Source organism: Marmota flaviventris, chromosome 3 (assembly GCF_047511675.1).
Source record: "Marmota flaviventris isolate mMarFla1 chromosome 3, mMarFla1.hap1, whole genome shotgun sequence".
NCBI classification, from domain to species: Eukaryota; Metazoa; Chordata; class Mammalia; order Rodentia; family Sciuridae; genus Marmota; species Marmota flaviventris.
In genome coordinates, this window is record NC_092500.1 from 125986946 (window position 1) to 126004020 (window position 17075).

The following is a 17075-nucleotide window of genomic DNA, read 5'->3' on the forward strand; positions in this document are numbered from 1 at the left end:
GAAACAAAAACAGCATGGTACTGGTACTAAAACAGGTGGGTAGACCAATGGTACAGAATAGAGGACACAAAAACCAATCCACAAAATTAAAACTACCTTATATTAGACAAAGGTGATAAAAGCATGCAATAGAGAAAGGATAGTATCTTCAACAAATGGTGCTGAGAGAACTGGAAAGCCATATGCAACAAGATGAAATTGTATCCCTTTCTCTCACCATGCACAAAAGTTAAATCAAAATGGATTAAGGAGCTAGGAATCAAACCAGAAACTCTGTGTCTAATAGAAGAAAAAGATGGCTCTTATCTCCACCTCGTGGGGTTGGGCTCCAAATTCCTCAATAAGACACCCATAGCACAAAAGTTAAAATCAAGAATCAACAAATGGGACTTACTCAAACTAAAAAGTTTTTTTCTCAGCAAGAGAGACAATAAGAGAGGTAAATAGGGAGCCTACATACTGGGAACAAATTTTCACTCTCACACTTCAGATAGAGCCCTAAACTCCAGAGTATACAAAGAACTCAAAAAATTAAACAATAAGAAAACAAATGATCCAATCAACAAATGGGCCAAGGATCTGAACAGACACTTCTCAGAGAAAGATATACAATCAATCAACAAATACATGAAAAAATGCTCACCATCTCTAGCAATCAGAGAAATGCATATTAAAACCACTATAAGGTACCATCTCACCCCAGTAAGAAAGGAAGCCATTATGAAGTCAAACAACAACAAGTGCTGGCGAGAATGTGGGGGAAAGGGTACACTTGTACATTGCTGGTGGGACTGCAAATTGGTGCAGCCAATTTGGAAATCAGTATGGAGATTCCTCAGAAAGCTGGGAATGGAACCACCATTTGACCCAGCTATTCCCCTTCTCGGACTATTCCCAAAAGACCTAAAAAGAGCATACTACAGGGATACAGAGTCATCAATGTTCATAGCAGCACAATTCACAATAACTAGACTGTGGAACCAACCTAGATGCCCTTCAATAGATGAATGGATTAAAAAAATGTGGCATATATACACAATGGAATATTACTCAGCACTAAAAAATAACAAAATCATGCCATTTGCAGGGAAATGGATGGCATTAGAGCAGATTATGCTAAGTGAAGTCAGCCAATCCCTAAAAAACAAATGCCAAATGTCTTCTTTGATATAAGGGGGGCGACTCAAAACAGAGCAGGGAGGAAGAGCATGGGAAGAAGATTACCATCAAACAGGGACGAGAGGTGGCAGGGAATGGGAGAGAGAGGGGGAATTGCACGGAAGCTGGAAGGAGACTCGCATTGTTTTACAAAATATATATAAGATGATGTGAGGCAAAGGGGAGAAAAAAATAAGAGAGAGAGAGAGAAATGAGTAATGGTAGATGGGGTAGAGGGAGGGGAGGGGAGGGGGGATAGGAAGGGCAGCAGAATACAACAGAGACTATTATGGCAGTATGTATAAACGTGGCTGTATAATCAATGTGATCCTGCAATCTGTACACGTGGGAATAATAATAATTCATATCCCATTTGAAACAAATATATGATATATGATATGTCAAGATCAATGTAATGTTTTGAGCAACTAATACATTTCTGATGTTTAAAAAAATAAAATAATATAAAAAAACAACAAAAAAACCAAAAAAATCATTAAGGAAAAGAAAGGAATCACAAAAATGAGTAAATATAATCTTGGTTTAAACTTATTCAGTTAGAATGGAGATGTGGAAACATTCATTTATTTGTAAATAAATAACTGAATTTTGGAAAATTTGCTATAGATGACAATGAGTCTCTAGCATAGAGAATTTCAGAGTTTGGCTTGCTTACTCAGTCCCTTCCAACTCAAATAAATATGTGAGGATGGTCTGGGATGAGAATAATTCACAGTAGATACAGCCACTTAGAAATATTTTGCGATTCTGGTGGTTAGAATTATTGGCTGTTTAAACAAAGGCAACCAGAGAAAGGAGCAGAATAGAGAGTAATGAAAATTGATACAAAACAATAGAATTTAATGATAATAGTACAATTTTATGGAGAAACATGAGACTTAGAGAGTTGTGGAATAACAAGAAAGGAGAAGAAACCATTGGGGTAAAAGTCTAATAGGCAGTAGTAGAATCTAGTTATTGATATTTTATAAAAATCATAAAGAATTAAAAGAAACAGCCATTTTCCATCCACCTGATACTCCCCAATCACTAAATGTAGGTTTTAGTCAGCATGAATGGGATGTTTTTGAATATTAAGATAGGTGTTTACTAAGTTAATTTTCATAAGACCGAGTTCTTAGTTCAGGACTGCATTCCAGTTTTATACTGTTCAAGAGAAGAATAAACTTATGTTCATCTAAAAGATCAAGTGTGTAGTGTGGGGGATCCTACGTGAGATCCATTCAGTTTGAACACTGAATTTTCAGAGGTTGCTGGGGGTGAATGCATTCAAATTAAGAGAATGACACTGGTATTTGAGGCTCTGAGTATTTATTGTAAATGAGAAACTTTCCAGTAATGAATGTAGAAACTTTCTAGTAATGAAGAAGACAGAACTCTCTTTTATCAGGAAACAATATTATAAGGAGTTATCTGCAGACTTGATTACACAAAATACAAAACACAACAAAAAACCACTACAAGGTGTTAGGCTCAACATCATCATATACAGGGTCTTCTTTTCTCAGGACAAATAAGGATGCTGTCTCTTCCATGTTAGAATTGTCAGCTTCTTTGAGAGACTGAGGAGAGATGCCTGGAACAGTAAAAGAATCCTGGTTTCAGTGGTGACAAATATGACAGTCCAGAGTCCTCTTGCAAAATGAAAAGACTAGTAGAGTGGCTAGAATATGTCTATGGGGAACTAGGACTTTTCTGGAAGGGTTAATAGAGTTATATCACATTGACTATGTCCTATGCATACATCTTGATTTGAACAATGAGAAGGAGAATGAGTTAAAAATGGTGAGGAGTGGCAAAGAGATGCAAGTGCTCTCTTGCACACCAGGCTGGTCTGATTCCTTAAGCACGCCAGGCAGAAGATGACCTCTCACAATTCCTCCATACCTCAATAAAATAACACACTTTCTTTCACAGTATTCATGACAACAACTTGGGTCCAGATGCCAAAGAAGGGCATCTTAACTAAATTCAATAGTTTCCTTTTCCCATGGACCACATGAAAATGCACAAGTGGAAAGCCCACTTCTAAAATATGACACTATATGTTATTTCAAACTATAAGAGAATTATTCCTTCTAGCATGGGAAATTTCAATATCTCTATCTAAGGGTATTGTACATTATGGATTAAAGTGGGAAATGTTAATGAAAATAATTGGTTATGTGCTTCATTTAAAATAAATTTTTAGCAATGCAAGGTTGGTTCAGCACATGTGAATCAATAAATGCAATCCATCACATAAATAGAATTCAGAACATATGTTATATAATCAACTCAATAGATGCAGAAAACAATTCATCAAGAAAATTTAGCATCCATTCATGTTAAAAATCTCTAAAGACACTAGGGATAGAAGAAAATTATCTCACTCTTATCAAGGCTATACATGACAAACCCAACATCACATCAAAATGAATGGTGAGAAAATAAAAGCATTTCCTCTAAAATCTAGAGTAGGATAAGGATTCATAACCTCACTATTCCTATTTAATATAATTCTTATAATATTAGGTATATCAATTAGACAGGAGGATGAAATTGAATAGATATAATGAGAAAAAATTCAAATTATCTCTATTTGCAGATGTATGATTCTATACATAGAATCTTTTTCAGAAGAGTTTCAGTGTGGATTAATAAATACAGCAAAGTAGAAGGATACAGGCTCAACATACAGAATTAAAAGTTTTGCTATATGTTAATAGTAAAACCAACCAAAATAAATGAAGGAAAATATTCCATTGAAAATAACCTGAAACAAACAAATGAACAATAACAACAACAACAACAAAAACATGAAAATAAACCTAGCTAAGAAGTTGAAAGACCTCTAAAATAAAACTATGGAACACTGAAGAAAGAAATTTAAAGAAGACTATAGAAGATGGAAAGGCATCTGTTGTTCTTCAATAAGCAGATTTAATATTGATAAAATAATTATACAACCAAAAGCAATCTATAGTTTCAATCAGTCCCAATCAAAATATCAATAACTTTCTTCACAGAACTGGAAAAATCAGTCCTAAAATTCATATGGAAGAATAAAAGATCCAGAGTAGCCAAAGGACTACTGAGAAAGAACAAGGCTGTGACATCAAAATCCCCATGCTCAAATCATGCTGCAGAGCTCTACTAACAAAAATAAAATGGCATTTTTATGAAAACCAACAAGAAAGTCACTGGACTAAAAGACACAGAACTAAACCCCCACAGATAAAGTCATCTGATGCTTGACAAAATCAGTAAAAACACACATTGTAGAAAAAAATGGATGTTATGGTTTGGAGTGATGTGTCTTCCAAAAGCTCATGTGTAAGAAAATGCAAGAGGAGAAACAATTGGATTGTAAGAGCCTTAATTCAATTTTTGCATTATTCCCCTGATGGGGATTAACTGCCTGGTAACTGAAGGGTGGTGGGTTGTGGGTTGAGGGGGTGGGTCCCTGAAGGCAAGGCCTTGGGTATATATTGTCTTGTGGAGAGTGGAGTCTGTCTCTTCTTCCTGATCACCATGCAGGCTACTTCCTTCTGCCACATTCTTCCACCATGATGTTCAGCCACACCTTGAGCTTCAATGAATAGAGCATGCTGTTTATAAATAGATACCTTTGAGACCTTGAGACCCTGCATAAATCTTTTCGCCTCTACAATTGTGCTGGTTGGGTATTTTAGTCAAAGAAGTGAAAGAGCTGACTAAAAGAAGGGCAACAGAATAAAATAGACATTATTATTGCTGTATGTATATAGGTGACTTATGACCAATGGGATTCTGCAACCTGTACAATCAGAAAAATGAGAAATTATACCCCATTTGATTCAGATGTATGAAATGTCAAGATCATTGTAAAAAAATAAAAATAAAACATTGATATAAGGGAAAAAACTGACTAAATGGACTTTTTAACAAAAGGGAAAACACTAGGAAAACAAGATATCCTTATGTAAAAGAATGAAAGGAGCTCCCTCTGTCTCACCCTGTATAAACATCAACTAAAATGGATCAGAGGACTAGTAATTAGACAAGAATGTTTACAATTGCTAGAAGAAAACATAGGGCCAACTCTCCAATACACAGGCACAAACAGTGTTTAATAAAACTCCCAAAGCTCAAGAAATGAAACCAAGACTCAATTGGGGCACCTTCAAATTTAAAAACTTCGAACAGCAAAGGAAACAAGATATTGAAACGAGAGCCTAAAGAATGGGAGAAACTCTTGCTACTTATTCTTCTGACAGAGGATTCATATCCAGAATATGTAAACATCAAAATAACTCAAATAACACAGTCAGTCAATGGGCAAGCGAACTAAACAGATACTTCTCAGAAGATGACATGAAAATGGCCAAGAAATATATGAAAAACCTGTTCAACATTCTTAATAATAAAGGAAATGAAATAAAAGTGAGGTTTCATCTCACCCCAGTTAGAAAGATAAGATTCAAGATAAATAATAATTATGGCCTTGTTTTAGGTTATTGTGAATTGAATAGTTTTCCTGATTTTAGTCTCAGCAGATTCATTATTGTATTATTGAAAAGGTATTGATTTTTAAAAAATATTATTTTTTTATTTGTAGTTGGACACAATACCTTTATTTTATTTGTTTATTTTTGTGTGATGCTGAGATTGAAACCTGGCCTTGAATGGGCTATGCCAGTGCTCTACCGCTGAGGCACAACCCTAACCTGAAAAGGTATTAATTTTTGAATGCTGATTTTGTATTCTACTTTCCTCAATTTGTATATAAGTTTTAGATTATTCTGATGGAGATGTTTGAGTATACTACATACAGCATCTTTTCTTCAGGAAACAGATAATTTGGCCTCTTCATATTTGTATCTCTTCAATTTCTTCTCTTGTCTGATTGCTCTGACTTTAGTTTCAATAACTATATTGACTAAGAGTGGTGAGAGTGAACATCCTTTTCTTGTTCCTGATTTCAGAGAAAATATTTTTAGTTTTTCTTCATTCAATAGGAAGCTGGCTTTGCATTTGCTATACACAGCCTTTAAATGTTGAGATAAGTTCTTTCTACCCCCAATTTCTTCAGAAATTTTAACATGAATGGGAGCTAAAATTTATCAAATTTTTTTTCTTTATCTATTGAACTGATCATGTGATTCTTATCCCTAGATGTATTTTTTTGGTGAATTAAACTTATTGATTTGCATATATTGAACTATCCTTGCATCCCACTCACACGAAACCCACTTTTTCATTCCGTACTATCTTGTTAAAGTGTCTTTGAATGTGCTTTAGTAATATTTTATTGAAAATTTTTGTGTCTGCTTCATTCAGGGACATTGGTCAGTAGATTTACTTCCTTGATGTGTCTTTGTCTTGTTTTGGTATAAGAGTAATACTGGCTTTATAGAATAAATTTGGAAGTGTTTCCTCCTTTTCTATTTCATGGAATAATTTGAGGAAGATGGGTAAAATTTTTCTCTTAATAATTTGATAGGACTTAGTTTGTTGGAGGATTTCTAATTGCTGCTTCAGTATCATTGCTTGATATTGGTCCATTTAGGTTTTCTATATTTTGCTGGTTTGATTTCTACACAGAAATTGGTTAATATCTTCTAGATTTTATAGTTTTAGAATTAATTTTCAAAATAGTTCCTAATGAGCCTCAGGTCTTCTGAAATGCTTGTGATGATATCCCTGTTTTTCTTCTTTAATTTTGTTGATTTGGGTCTTCTCTCTCTTTTGGTTATTTTAGCTAAGGAGAGAGCTGTACTAAAAAACCAACATTGTATTGGCATCAAAACAGACATGAAGACAAGTGCAATGGAATAAAAACACAAAATAAGCTCAAATAGATATTTTCATCTGAGTCTTGACAAAGGAACAAAAAAACTTACATTGGAGAAAAGAGCCTTTTTTTAAAAAAAATTGTGCTTAATGATGAGGGTCTCCTTCCATTTCCATGCAATTTCCCTTCTCTCTCCCTTTCCCTCCCACCTCTAGTCCCTGTTTAATGTTAATCTTCTTCTCATGCTCTTCCTCCCTGCTCTGTTCTTAGTTGCTCTCCTTATATCAAAGATGACATTTGGCATAACCCACTTGAATCAAATGTATGAAATATGATATATCAAGAGCTATGTAATGTTTTGAACAACTAATAAAAAATACTGAAAAAAATTGTGTTTGTAAAACTGGATATGTTTATGTAGAAGAATGAATCAAGTTCCCTATCTCTCAACCTGCACAAAGATCAACTAAAATGAATCAAAGACCTAGGAATTAGGCCAGAAACTTTGTGATTGATGGAAGAATATAGGCTTACTATTCCAACATATTGGCATGGGCACTTATCAAGACCCTGAAAGCTGAAGAAATAAAACTAAGAATCAACAAGAGGGATGGCATCACTTAAAATATTTCTGCACAGCAAAGGAAACAAGGGAATGAATAGAGAGTCTATAAAATGGAAGAAAATCTTTGCCAGTTATTCTTTTGACAGAGGATTAATATCCAGAATATATAAACATCTCAAAAAGTTAACACCTAAGAAGCACTTAATCTAATTAATAAATGGACGGTAAAGATAAACAGGTATTTTTCAAAAGAAGTAATACAAATGACCAAGAAATATATGAAAAGCTGCTTAACATCTATACCAATCAAGGGGAAAGCAGATCAAAACTAAGTTTTTGTATCATCTGGCCCCTGTTAGGTTGGCAATCATCAAGAATATATATAATAATAAATGCTGGAGTGAATGTGGGGAAAAGTACTCATTCATTTTTGGTGGCACTGCAAATTAGTACATCCACTTTGGAAAACAGTATAAAGATTTCTTAAAAGACTAGGAATAAAACAACTTCATGACTATGTCACTCCTTGGTTTTATCCAAAAAACTAAACTAAACAAACTGGAGTGATATTGGTATATCAGTGTTGAGGGAAGCACAATTTACAATAGCCAAGTTATGGAAACAGCCTGGGTGCCTGTCAGGTGACGAATGAATATATAGAATGTGGCAAAATTTTACTCAGCCATAAAGGATAATTAAATTATGGTATCTGCATTTAAATAGCCAGAACTAGAGAACATAATACTAAGTAAAATATACCAAACTCAGAAAGTCAAAAACTGAATTTCCTCTCTTATATGCAGAAGTTGGAGAAAAATAAGGCATGAAGGGGAAAGAGGGTGTAGAATTCTGGATTAAAAATGACTCATGAAAGAAAAAGAGAGATCAGTGGAATAGAGTAAGGGGGTTGATTGTGAAGAGAGAAAGGATGAGAAAAAAAGGAACTGTGGAATGAAATCGACAAAATTACGTTAAACATAAATATACCATGGTGAAGTATGTGTCTGTGTATCTATATATAATTGTAGATATATATCACTAATTTATTTTAAAAAACTTATTAATATAAATTATAATATAATTTAATATATATTATAATTTAATATAATATAATTTAAATTATAATATAATATAATACAAACTTTAGGGATGGGAGGGGAATGGAGGGGGGTTAAGGAGGGCAGCAGAATACAACTGACACTAGGATTGCTGTATGTATACACATGGATGTATAACCAATGTGATCCTGCAATCTGTACACATGGAAAAATAAGAATTCATACCCTATTGAATCAAATGTATGATATGCCAGGATCATTGTATTGTCTTGAACAACTAATATATATATATATATATATATATATATATATATATATATATATATATATATATAATTTAAATTATAAATTAACAGAAAGGAGATAAGTAGAGGAAGGGGCGCAGAAGAAGGGATAGGAAAAAAGTGGAATACAGGGAATTAAAATGGAGAAAACTTTATTTTGTGAGTTTATAAATAATTCAAAATGATCTCTACTATTATGGAGAAATATAATGCACTGTTAAAAATTTAAAAATTCAATAAATAAATGTTGGTGAGGGGGTGGGGATAAAGAAATACACACGCATTCATGGTGAGAAGGCAAATTAGTATGATAACTTTGGAAAGCAGTTTGAAGATTGTTTAAAAGAGTAGGAATGCAGCTACCATATGACCCTGCTATTCCACTTGTAGATATGTATCACAAGAGTTGAAATCAGCATAAAACCATGATACAGGTATATCAGTGTTTATAATAGCTGAGTTTATAGTGACCTAGTAATGGAACCAGCTTAGGTGTCTTCTAATGAATGAATGAATAAAAAATTACACACACACACACACACACACACTACCCACAAACACACCTAATAGACTTCTATTCAGTCATAAAGAAAAATTAAATTATATCATTTGCTGGTAAATAGGTGGAACTGGAGAAAATCATGCTAAGTGAAATAAGCCAGATTCAGGATGATAAGAGTTGAAACTTATCTCTCATATGCAGAAGCTACATAGAAGTAAGAAATAAAAAGAGGAGATATTATGAAAATAGAAGCAATAACTGTGGATTAGAAAGGGGTTGAGGGGAGGCATCAAAGGGAGAAATGGAGAGGATCTCTGAAATGAAATTCTCCATATTATGCTCTCTATGTGCTTGAATATATCACGATGAATTTTACTTTTATGTATGAATGTAATGTTCTCACTACAAAAACAATAAATACATAGAAAGCAGACCTGTTGATTAAGAGAAGGTAATCAGGGGGAAGGAAAAGGGAAAGAGGAAGCATTAGATATTTATATGGAGAAAATTATGCTATATGTATTTATAAATATATCAAAATTAATGCCACTATTATGAATAAGTATATTGCACTAATAAAAACACTAAAATGCTCTCCAAATTACTTCTCACATGTTTAAAGACAAGAATACTTGATGTCCAAGCAGAGGTCTTGGTTTGCTTTGTGAAGACTGGAACAAAGCCACAAAGTCTCTGCAGTTCATACAGACATGTATCGATCCCAAGAGCAGGGTGGGCAGACAGAGGACATAATATTTACCTCATTTCAGAAGAAATAAAATAGCTTCAATAAACAGAAAAAGGAAAGCAAATGCATCATCTTGGTTTACAAGGCTACTTAGAATCTTGTAGTAAAGGAAAACTGATCATTGATATGTCCAAATCCATCTTTACCATGATAATAATGCAAGACCACTGGAGACATAGTTATCCACTTACCTGTCTGAGAACACCTGGCACCACCTCCCTCTTCTGAGAAAAATTTCTTCTCCTTCATTCCAAATGAAGAAGGATTTTCAGGAACAGGTACCTCTTCAACATCATCATAACCACTGCTTGTGGCAACTGCATGCTGTCCTTCAGGTTCTGAAAACAGGGAATAAGGAGGAAGAGAAAGATATTAGTCTTGGTGATGTCTTCAGTCTGTTCTAATGAAGAGATTCTATGAGATTCTCATAGGTGAGAAATATAGGTACCATATTCAAGGCTGTCCCAAAGGCATGCATTTGATGTCCATATTCTTAGATCATGTAAGTCATCTAAATATTTCAATGTATGAAATTCAATAATATTTTATTAACATGTCATGTCAAAAAACATCAATAAAACTTATGCTGTAAGTTTAATGTACTCTTTTCAGGCATATAATAAAGGGTTGGAAAATATGTACATATCAGAGATTGAGGGTGATTTCATCAGGCCCAAGGAGAAGCCAGGCTGTTCATATGGCCTCTAAGGCAATGGGGACACAGAAGAGAAGTCTGGTTTTCTCTCTCCCACAGATAGGCTATTCTACCAATTTGAATCCCAGGAGGGATGGGTTTCAACCTCCTCTAGTGCTTTGCTGTCCTTAAGATTTAATTTTTAAAGAGTACTCCTGGACATGACCCACCGTAGGAACAATAAAACTTATGCTGTAAGTTTAATGTACTCTTTTCAGGCATATAATAAAGGGTTGGAAAATATGTACATATCAGAGATTGAGGGTGATTTCATCAGGCCCAAGGAGAAGCCAGGCTGTTCATATGGCCTCTAAGGCAATGGGGACACAGAAGAGAAGTCTGGTTTTCTCTCTCCCACAGATAGGCTATTCTACCAATTTGAATCCCAGGAGGGATGGGTTTCAACCTCCTCTAGTGCTTTGCTGTCCTTAAGATTTAATTTTTAAAGAGTACTCCTGGACATGACCCACCGTAGGAACTCTCCATTTTTACCACTTGGGGAAGGTCCATGATGTCCTCCTTTCTTAGGTCATTTTTAGAGAAGCTCTTCCAATGATTGATATGTACAGGCATCACACACACTCCTTGTGTTCTAGTGATTATGAAGGTCATTTTTTTGTCTTAGTATTCCATAAACCACAAAATAGTCCATATATCCCTGTATTTCAGGTCAAATCCATATGTTCTCTTTCACCATAGAATTTGTGAGATGATCAAGTTCAAATGTTCTTTTTAAAGTTATGGCCTTGGATTTTATAATGATATTTTTGAGGTATATCTGTGGCCATATGGAAGTATCTATGGAAATGAACAGATTAGAATCTCATCTTTCCCTTTCTATATGACAGAGTGGGTGGAGAGAAAAAGTAGTTGTGAACCTGAAGGAAGAGATGCTTCCCATCCTAATCATAGAAAGTTCTTCTCAGATGATAACCTCCTCCTCACTCCCACCATCCAGGGGAAGACTTGTCTCTACTACCTGGGGCAGGTTCAGGGTCTCCATTCTCCTCATTGTCCCCTGTGTAATAGGGTAGCTTAGTTGCTGAGTCATCATCAAATATGGTTCCTAGTAGGGAGAAAACATCATAGATAAACACAGTAGGAGGTCCAATGTCATGGTTCAGAAAAAAATTTTGAACCTTCATACTTATAGAGAGAGGGCTTAGAGCTCCTGCCTTAGAAGGATGCTGATAATTGTTATAGTGGTCCAGGAATATTCCTAAAAGTTCTTGTTCTAAATGGTTTGTCCTCAGGTTGGTGGTATTTGAAAAGGTAGAATATTTAAGGTGTGAGAACTAGTGGGAGGAATGAAGTTGTTGGGTGCATCCTCTTGAAAAGTATTGTAAGATGCTAATCTCTTCTTCTTTCTCTTAATATTCTGGTCACTGTGAGGTGAGCATCTTTGCTCCACCACATGCTCCCAGCATGATAGGCTGCCTTGCACAGGCTAAAAGCGGTAAAACATCTGCAAATGGAAGCCAAATCAAACTTTCTTCTTTATAATTTGATTATCTCAGGCATTTTATTTTAGTAATAAAAAGCTACAAGATATGCCATATGAGGTTGAGTTAGTCATGTGATCTTTGCTTATCAAATATTCCCACACTGATAGCAAACTCATACAAACAAAGGAGGCTATGGAACATACCTGGGCTGTTCAGCAGGCTGTCCTTCTCTGGATTTATGGGGTAATCTATCTCCTGGTACAGGACCTCATCAACAGCATCTTCAAATGTGGATAAGGCTATGGAAAGAAGAATGAGTTCAGACATTGCTCCTGGAAGTCTTTCCATTATCAACAAACCATGGGATATAACTAGATTTCTGTCCACCCCTGGATCTTAAACCCAGTCTCCTCTAGCACTGTCCACATGGGAAATCATCCTATTTGAGGGCTCCATTTTTTAACCCAGGACAAATTCATGTCTTTTAAGTCTCCAATCCATGGTAGAGAAGGTAGTTTTTCATATAATGAGAACAAGACTAAAATGTGTAGTTAAAAAAAATTGGCCCAATATTCTCGTGCATACTTTCAGATCATAGAATTCCCAAGTCCCACCTTGGCGCTGTGCTCTCCATCGGAGCAATTGAGTTCCCAGGATGATGAGAAGAAGAAAGAGAAGGGCTCCTAGGATCATGCAGAGGATCCCAGGTAAGGAGAAGATGCCAGGGACAGGAGCTGAGGCCGAACTGGAGCCTAAAGAAGAAAAAGAGCCATGAGTCTTTAGAGAGGACCATAAGCTCAGAAGAACCCAATTAGCCTGGTCATAACTTGAGTCCTCAGGACCATGAAGTCCCTAGTTGAGACATCATATATCATGAATCTCAGTATATTACCACCCTAGATCCTGCTCTGGGCTGTGTCAACTATCTTCTGAGTCTTGTTTTAAGGGATTTCTATAAATTTAAAGCAGGTGAGGCAGTGGAACTCCCTGACTGCTACAATTTAACACAAATGATGGCTTTTTCAAACACCTGATCATTAGGCCTACTGTAATATGACCAGAGCTGTGCAGACTCCATAGTGCAGAACTCTGAAAATCTGCCTGTCTCCTCCATTACCCGGTTCAGAGCAAAAAATGAAAAAATAACCCTTACGTCTCTGGGTGGGGCGAGTTGTTGTCCTTTCACCTGGAGAGAAGTAAAGGAAAATAGAATCAGTGCACTGTTTTGGTCTGCGAATGTCTCTGGGTCCCACCCTCAACCATTGGCAAGTAGTTCTGTCCCAGATGCTAGGAGATTGGGCACAGCCTTCCAGAGCCAGGGGTCAGGGCAGCAGGGCAGCCTGGGAAGCCCTTTGGATGCAAACACACTCCTTTAACCCTAGGCCCCCTGCTCCTGGTCCTGCTACTCACCAGAGCACCTCACACCAGCGTCCTCCTCATGCTTGCAGTCATTCTGTCCCCAGGGTGCTGCAGCACAGGCCCACAGGGAGGGCTCCCTGCCCTTGCACTGCACCTCATCCAGCCAGATGCTTCCATTTCCAGGGCCAAATGCAGTCTTCCCTGGTGCATCCAGGGCAGAGCCACAGCCCAGCTGCTGACACAACACCTCAGCCTCTGCCAGGCTCCAGGAGTCATCACACACAGTGCCCCAGGCGCCTTCATGCCAAACCTCCACTCGCCCTGAGCACTTGCTGTCTCCTCCCCTGAGTCAGAGCTTCTCTTTGTCTGAAAAGGCAGCAGCACCTCCTCTTAGCGGCCCTGGTGGGAGGAAATGAGCCCCTGGAAGCCATGGGGAAGGTGGGAGGGGATGAGGTACCTGTGCAGGGTGCAGTGGCTGGACAGCTCTTGGGTCTGTTTCCTGTAGGAGAAGACAGAGGGGGAAGCACTAGTAAGTGAAAGCTGGGGAGATTCTTCCCCCAGACAAGTCTCTCTAAGTGCCTAGGTTCAGTTCAGGTGACAGGTGGAGATAAGGTGCTTCAGAAGTAGTCTATTAGACTGGGTTACTGAGACATTCATTCTCTATAGCATATTCCTATCAGCAGCTGAAATTATTTTTATCAATTTACCTGTTTTAAATGCCTACTATGTGAAAAAAAAATACAAACATGATGATGCACATGCTCATGTATGTACAGGAAAACACACTCAGACACACATTACCCTGAAAGAAAACTCCTCTAGAAAGGAGCCTTGCCTCATTCCCTCTGTTCCTGCTAATAGGACAATGCATGGCATGTTGAGTGCATTCCTTAGAAATATATATGGGTGACTTTCTACGAATGCTATGAACATTGGCTTGATAAATATTTAGTGATTAAATAAATAGATGAGTAAGATGAGCAGAAAAATAGTTTTTGAATTCTTTCAAATCCCAAAGGCAATAAAAGATATGTAAATTAATGTCAATGGTTTTTGGTAATAAATATTAGGCATTTAAAACATAAGTACTGAGTAATCCCCAAAATAAATTGTACTCAATATCTCTCATATTGTTAATGAAAAATTACAAACATTGAAAGTATCCATTTAAATTAATTGAAACTATTATTTTAAATAAATTAAAATATTTTTACATAAATTATGCAAGCAGATATCAGAGAAAAGTTAATAAGTAAACAATAGTTAGCTGGAAAGAGAAATATTTTCATGGAAAGATAATACACTGAGGAAAATTAATACAGGAAAGGACATAGAGGTAAGATAGAACCAAGCAAAACAAAAAAATACATATAAATGCAAATTAACATGGACAAAACACACATGCCACTTGTCCTAAAACACCTACATGGATATACATTATCCCCATTATTCTGTCAACCTCCTACACTATACTGAGAACATCTCTAGATGATGGCAGGACCTGTTTTGGGTGGTTGCTTTTTTCAGATGGGGGACTATTTCTCAATATGTGGAGTCTATTGTAAGAAAAAACATTATTAATCTTATTATTTATTATCACTTTAGACTCTACAGGAAAAAGGAAAAAATAAGGCGAGGAAAGGGAGAAAAAGGAAAAGAGTAAAAAAAAATTCTGTTGGAATGTTTACCATCATTTATTTTCTCATCCTTCCTGGATTTTAGGCAGTTCCTAGCATAGGTTTGTGTGGGCTTTGTTCCTTTTTTGATTTTTGAGCTTCTGTATGTACTTTGACTTTAGTTTAATGGTCAAGTTATAAAAAAATCCCAGTGTATTCTATGAAGATATGGAATACTGTTTGAAAACAATTGATCCTACAAAGTAATATGATGATATCTGTTTAAAAAATAGATATCCTGTGATCTTGCAACCATTGGCAGTCATCTTGTAGTAATAACCTACTAGTATGTAGTGTTACATGTGGAAGGATATTTATTACAATATTGTTTTTAGAAGGGAAAAATAAAAAAAAATTATAAATAAATCGCAAAAATGATTATGCAAGCTCTAATACTTATCTCTTAAGAATGTAACATTATGGAGTTGTTTTACAAAAGAGTGAGCACTACTTGTGGAACATCCTTAATATATTGTTAAGAAAGCCAATGTAACAATAGTAAGTATGATACAAGCCCAACATTGTAAAACCAAAAAAAAGACACCATAAGATAATGCTACTATCACTATATTAGTTTAGATAAAATTCCATGAAAATGGAAAATTGGGAAAAGAGTAACTACCAGTCCATTAATTCTATTTACATCAGGGGAATATGAATAGGCAAGTGGCTATGCAATATCACTAATGTACCTTTTATATTTTAATATGCCTTGCTTGATTTCAATGAGTAATTAGAGTTTTGGTAATTCAGTGTAACTGAAAACATATTATTTAATTCTGCACCAAAAATAAACTATAAGGAATAATGTCAATTCCCTAGTGTCAAATATTTGCCAATCATGTGAAGAGAGCAAAAAATATAACACAGCATAAGAGAAGGTGGGGTGGACATCCCTTTATGTCTCCAGTGCTCTTTGCCCAGAGAGACAACATTACTCATTCCCTTGGGTTCCTCACATGGTGAGGTTCTTTAGAGTTACTTAAACTTAGAATGAACCCAAACCCAACCAGTAGTAATCTGCACCCGTGAGTCACATCCTTGATCCTGAAGTGGTTCACAGTCTCCTCCCTCTTCCATGGGGATGTCCTTCAAAGTCTGAGAAAAACAATGTGTTCACTCTTCCCGGCATTTCTGCAAATTATGGTAATTACAAACTGCTGAGCCATGGTTTCATGTTGTTTCTGCATTTGGGAGCCACAGAGAAATTTGCTAGTGTCACTTCTAAAGGCAGCTCACCTGTGACACAACAACACATTAATCAACTTGGTAATCAAATGACCATATTTCCAGCATTAGATAGACAATATGTTATGGAAGACAAAGACCACTGAAGATTGTTGGAAGAGTTCAAGCAACAAGTGATCTTTCCTGAACTAAGATGAAGGTGGGAAGGAAAGACTAGAATAAATTAGGACATGGTTTCTGGTACAGGCATAGAACTTGCTACTACATTGGAGCTCGAGGGAGAGTGAAATGGAGATGTGAATGTAGACTGAGAATAAGTAACTGAGCAACAACAGTGGCATTAACTGGGATGGGAAATAGAAAAGGGAGAAAAGGGTAGAGGCAGATTGAAGGAGTGAAATAAAATGCTGTACTTTGAAAACTAAATTTGAGTTGTTCATTATATATTCAAGTGAGGGTCCAGTAGCATTGAAATATATGAGATTGGATTTAAGGTCAGAGATCAGATATGGAGTTTATATTGGGAGCTGTCAGTGGAATAATATCATCTAAGGCCTGGACCCCAATGAGATTAACAAAAGAAAGAGCTAAGGAATAATAGAGAATCTAAAATTTAGATATT

The 17075-nt window shown here is 36.0% G+C and overlaps 1 protein-coding gene across 1 annotated transcript in view; it reads right to left on the minus strand.

Annotated features, from left to right (window-relative positions):
• Window positions 1-2598: 2598 nt before the first annotated feature.
• LOC114104822 (uncharacterized) overlaps window positions 2599-17075 on the minus strand; it is a 419591-nt gene continuing 405114 nt past the window's right edge. The window contains 7 exon segments of the mRNA XM_071609308.1: window positions 2599-2755; window positions 10283-10429; window positions 12434-12529; window positions 12845-12982; window positions 13384-13416; window positions 13641-13955; window positions 14047-14088. Coding sequence (XP_071465409.1) covers window positions 2637-2755; window positions 10283-10429; window positions 12434-12529; window positions 12845-12982; window positions 13384-13416; window positions 13641-13955; window positions 14047-14088 — 890 coding nt within the window. The 3' untranslated portion in view covers window positions 2599-2636.